Raw genomic sequence first — 5366 nt, 5'->3', positions numbered from 1 at the left:
TTTTTAACAGAGCCTGATTCTTGCATCTAAGAAAATACTCAAATAAGAAATTCTTCATTTGTGTATTCTAGGACACTTTTTCTTCCTTTTGAGACAGAGCCAGAGGTCAATTCCAGGAATAATGTTTAGAAACAACCACCTCTACCACATAGTATTTTCCAAGATCTTTAGTACCACACGAATGACCATTTGTTTTGTTTGTGTTGTTTTTTTTTTATGATGCTATGCAATAATCTATACTGCTTTTTTTGTCATAATCTAAATATCTAAATAATTTTGATATAAGATTCAACTGCTGTTTTTGTTTTATTTGTTTTGTTTTGTAATGGCGGTATTTATTTACTACCATTGTTTTTGGTAATCTAGTCTAGCTTTCCTTAGTCACTTAATTAGTAGTGTTTAAACACAGACTCCCTTTTGTGCATCAACCTCAAAAGTATACCAACAACATATATCAAATAGAGAATGAAACTGAAAAATGTTACTAGTGAACATATTTGTAGCTTACTTTGCTCAACAAATAATCACACTTTACTTTTTCAAACGATCTAGGTGTCTTGCAACTGAAAGAAGAAACTATCGAAAGTTTGCTGGCTGCAGCTTGTCTCCTGCAGCTGACTCAAGTCATAGAAGTATGCAGCAATTTTCTCATAAAGCAGCTCCATCCTTCAAACTGTTTAGGGATTCGATCCTTTGGAGATGCCCAGGGATGCATGGAGCTCCTGAATGTGGCACACAAATATACAATGGTAAACCAAATTATCTCAAATAACCTAATATTAAAGGATATTATTAAGACAATATCTCACTTGGTGATTATTTAACATCCAAGGGTGATTTTAAATTATTGATACAAAGTCATAGAAACATTTTTTTTTAAATAAGCTCAAGATGTGAAGCTGTTGTTTCTCGATATGTTCTCCATCTAATGCTGTATATATTTCGGAAGGCAGTGTTTCTATCTCTCTAACCCTTCCCCAAATAATTCTTTACTATTCGATTTAAACCACATCAAGATAGTGGTTTTGGCATCCTTGGTACAATCAAATCTTATTCCTTTAAGATGTTCAAATTCCTCAGTCACTCTTCAGGAGAAAGGTGAGGATTTCTGCTGCTTTTAATGATTTGCAGCTGTAGACCTATGAGGCAGAAACTGCTGAATGGCAGTGGGTTTCTTTAATGTTGTTCTTGTTGTTTGTTGTTCTTTTGCTTTTACTATATGTGCTAATATTTTCCTGGTGCAATGAAGGAAATGACCTTTTTAAACCTCTGAAGGTTGAGAAAACACAAGAGGTAAAATCTTAACTGTGAAACCAAATCAAACTGCAAATATTTCAAGCTAATAAAATTGTTCCACTGATTTCTTAAGTTTAAAACAAAAAGTAAATGCATATACATTAATAATAGAGAATCATACCTACAAATGATAAACAAAAGCATACTTACAATTGGGAATTGAGATTTATATAAATACAGAATATTTTTCTAGAGGTTTATTCATAACTTAAAATTGGAAAGTCTTTAAAATTTGAATTTTCAGAAAGTTTGTTGTGAAACTTCCTCATTCCTGCTATACAATCTAAGTAATTGTTTAAATTTGAGTTCCAAACATAGTGTTGAAACAATGACATTATATGGAGAATCACATCATGATTGATTAACATTCGAAAGTATGTTATTCTATTATGTTATTTATGTCACTGTGTTCTAAAGATGGATGACATTTAATCTAAAAGAACAGCAGTTATATAGTTCAAAGGCTGATTCTATCACAAAAGCCAAGCATGGAAACTTCCTGTTAAATATCTTAAAGTCTTGAACTAAGTATTAACAGTTTCCTGACTGGTATCTTACTCTTGCAGACAAAACACCTTCTGACAAACAGCTTGAATGATTTGTGTAGCTCAAAATGAAATTGTCTTCCTCTTCCTATTATGTGACTAAATCCGGGTGTTAATATAGGATTTGCATAAAATGCAATATTGCTGCCTCTTTTAATCCTCTTCAGTTACTTTAGTATCTGTTGTGAATACAGTCAAAAGAGCTAGATTTCTTGTTGCAATAAATGGATTGCAGTATAATAGAGTAAATAATTTAAATGTGTAAGGGTAATGTTTAACTTTTTTAGATATTAAATTATAATTACATAAATTGTAGTGAAGCCTTAAGTAGACTGTATTCATTTGTTGGTTGGTCTTAGAACATTATAAATGTGGATTAAAAAATTACTAGAAAACCCACAACACAAAAAGAAGACTCTTGTAAATAGTTATATAAAGTGTTTACCTTGAAATTAGTAGAAAAATTACTCCAAAATAAAACAATTTAAACTTAATTTTAAGCCTGAAATAATTATTCTTCTACAGTACTGGATAGTGAAGTGCCATATATAGATATTTTCAGCCAATAAATTTATTTTTTATTTATACTAATATACTATGTTGTTATTATTGTTGTAAAGTGTCGTTGAGTCGATTCCAACCCCTAATGACCCTGAATAGGGTTCCGAGGAGCAGCTGGTGAGCTTGAATCACCAACCTTGCAGTTCAAATGGCTTTGTAGTCTGGCGCATTAACCCACAGTGCCACACCAGGACAATATACCATGGTCCAGTAATTTTTAAGAATATCATTAGGTAGCAATTCTTCAAAATATCAAATTCTACCATAACAACTAATTCTGAGTATATCTAAAAGTTACCATGATATCAGCCATTTTAAAAATAATTTAAAATACTTTGAAATGTATAATTAACTTAACGTATTATTTGTGATCCACATTAGACTTTGTACTGGTTTTACACACTGATTTTACACATCTGGTTTTACACATCTGCCTTCCTGCCTGACTTTCTCACTTTATTTTTTGTTTTCTGTTTTTTCATTGGTGAGTAAATAGAAAGGACAGTTTATGTGATCTTATCTGTATTGTTTGGTTTTTTCCATAATATTAATACAGCTTAAGAATTTATATACAATGCTAGTAGTACATAACTATAAATTCCATTAAAATTATATCACTTATGAGAGGCAGTTACAGTGCTCTTCAAAATGTACTAGACATGATATCAGACATAGGTTTGAGTTCAGACATTGCCCTTTACTACCTAATTGACCAGACAATTCATATCTCCTGTTTTCTAATCAGAATAATTCCACCTCCTCACAAGGTTGTGATGATTTATTATTTGTGAAAGAAGTCTGCAATGTGTGAAGTGCTGTGTGAGGTTTTCAACCAGGGACATTGACAGCATTTCTCTCCCAATTGTTTGTCTTAGTCGGAAGAAGGTTTCCTGTTAACAAACAGACAAGTTGGTTTGTATTGGAATTTATGTCATCATAGCTTCCTGATGATCTGGTGGATCAATCAATTTTAATGATTGTTGTGTAGATTATTTTTTGATTATGAAAACTCAGTTCTACAATGATTCTTCTTACAATTGATGACAGGCAATTATGTGATTTCTCTAAACCTTCCCCAATTATTCAGAGGCTTAAGCTGCTCCCAGATTTCTCTATATATCCCCGAATTATTCAGACGCTTAAACAGCTCCCAGATTATTGTACAAACATAAGTTGTTATTTATCTTCATTTCAAATGTACATTTTACTTGTAGAGATTTTCAGTACGAGAAATGTTAAAAATGATAATTGTGTTGTCAAAAATACATATAACATATATAAGTTGGAGAAATATAGTAGTGTTTTAATGAGAAAATAAATTGATCTTCCTGAAATTTCATTGTTTACCAAACACAAGTCAACACAACGACAGGAAAAAGAATTGGGGTATGCTATATGAAAGTGGAAAGATAGCTTTTACCTCTCCTAAAATTAAACAAAGCAAATCTTCATAGGAATCAATCCCTTTTAGATTAATCTCTAGATTTTCATCCTGAATCTCTAGATTTTCATCCTGTAAAGGGATGATTTACCCTTACTTAGTAGATCATAATTTTGCCCAAAATAATAGATTTTTTTTTCAACAATCTATTTAAGTGTCTGGGAACCTGATAAGCATATTTTCACCTCGAAGGGTCTATCTTTTGTCCCAAATGCACATCCCAAGCTAACTCTCCCAGGCATTCAAGATAGCCTCTACTTGGAAAACTTTTACTTCTCTTAGGATTTTTGGCTAAAGACCTACTTGAAAACCTCTAGCACTGGAGTCAAGAGCTGTTATTGTCATGTCCAATAGCTGGGAGGGAAAAACACTGCAGTCAGTTCAAGCAGCTCTACTCATGAGGCATATGGCATTTTACTTGTGTTTAATAAATAATTCCTAATTAAATCATTTAACTCTGTTTCAGGAGCCCCATCTCCCCTTCCCTCTGGCATAGACATCAGTAGCCACCTATTTGTTGTAAATTACTATATCTGCCTTTCCGTCCTTTTCTTGCAGTTTAACTCAGTAAAATGCGTTGATGAGTTCATTTTGTTAAGATGTGCCAAGTGTAAGTAGAGTTCTTTCTTTTCTAGGAAAACTTCATTGAGGTGATAAAGAACCAAGAATTTCTCCTGCTTCCAGCTAATGAAATGTCAAAGCTTCTGTGCAGTGATGATATTAATGTACCCAATGAAGAGACCATTTTCAATGCTCTAATGCAGTGGGTGGGACATGATATGCAGGCTAGGCAACGAGACCTGGCGATGCTACTTTCTTACATCAGACTTCCATTACTTTCACCACAGGTATGGAAATTTTCCCAGGCCAAAAAAAAAAAAAAAAAAATCATAGTTTTAAACTGTCACTAGGCACTAATTTAATCCGTGTCTAAATTTGTCCTATTTGGAGAATTGTTGTGCCTGGAGTCAATAAGATCACTCTTTCAATTTGTGGTGTTAATGGTACAGAGACAGTATGGTATTAAACAAACAAATGAACAAAACTACATATAATGCCTAAACTTCAGAATATACCTAAATTTTAGTTTCAGTTTCCTTTCTCACAAATTGGCATTTATTACAATCAGAAAAATTAATGACTGTCTTCCCTTTTCCATCTTCTAGGTAAGGTATCATAATCATTAAACCTCGTAGAGGCTAAGACTCTAGGAAGGAATTAGATCCTGAATAATAACCTACTAAATAGCATATTATAATCATATCACATACACTAGAAAATTACTATACTGGTATCTTCATTATGCATGATATAGTAAAGATGATTCTAAACACAGATACACTTAGATAAAATCAATGCTGAAATGTATACTGTGTTGTTGTTGTTAGGTGCCATTCAGTCGGTACCAACTCATAGCGACCCTATGCACAGCAGAACGAAACACTGCCAGATCATGGGCCAACCTCACTATTGTTGCCACGCTTGAGTCCATCGATGCTGCCACTTGGCCAATCCATCTCGTT

The 5366-nt window shown here is 33.0% G+C and overlaps 1 protein-coding gene across 1 annotated transcript in view; it reads left to right on the top strand.

Moving 5' to 3' along the window:
• KLHL4 (kelch-like family member 4) overlaps positions 1-5366 on the top strand; it is a 153449-nt gene that overhangs the window by 113960 nt on the left and 34123 nt on the right. Inside the window, exons 4-5 of the mRNA XM_006871307.1 lie at positions 553-749; positions 4479-4691. Coding sequence (XP_006871369.1) covers positions 553-749; positions 4479-4691 — 410 coding nt within the window. The remainder of the gene's footprint in view (positions 1-552; positions 750-4478; positions 4692-5366) is intronic.

Source organism: Chrysochloris asiatica, unplaced genomic scaffold, assembly GCF_000296735.1.
Source record: "Chrysochloris asiatica unplaced genomic scaffold, ChrAsi1.0 scaffold00167, whole genome shotgun sequence".
NCBI lineage: Eukaryota > Metazoa > Chordata > Mammalia > Afrosoricida > Chrysochloridae > Chrysochloris > Chrysochloris asiatica.
The sequence above is the reverse complement of the archived record's forward strand: the minus strand, read 5'-3'. Positions and strand labels throughout refer to the sequence as shown.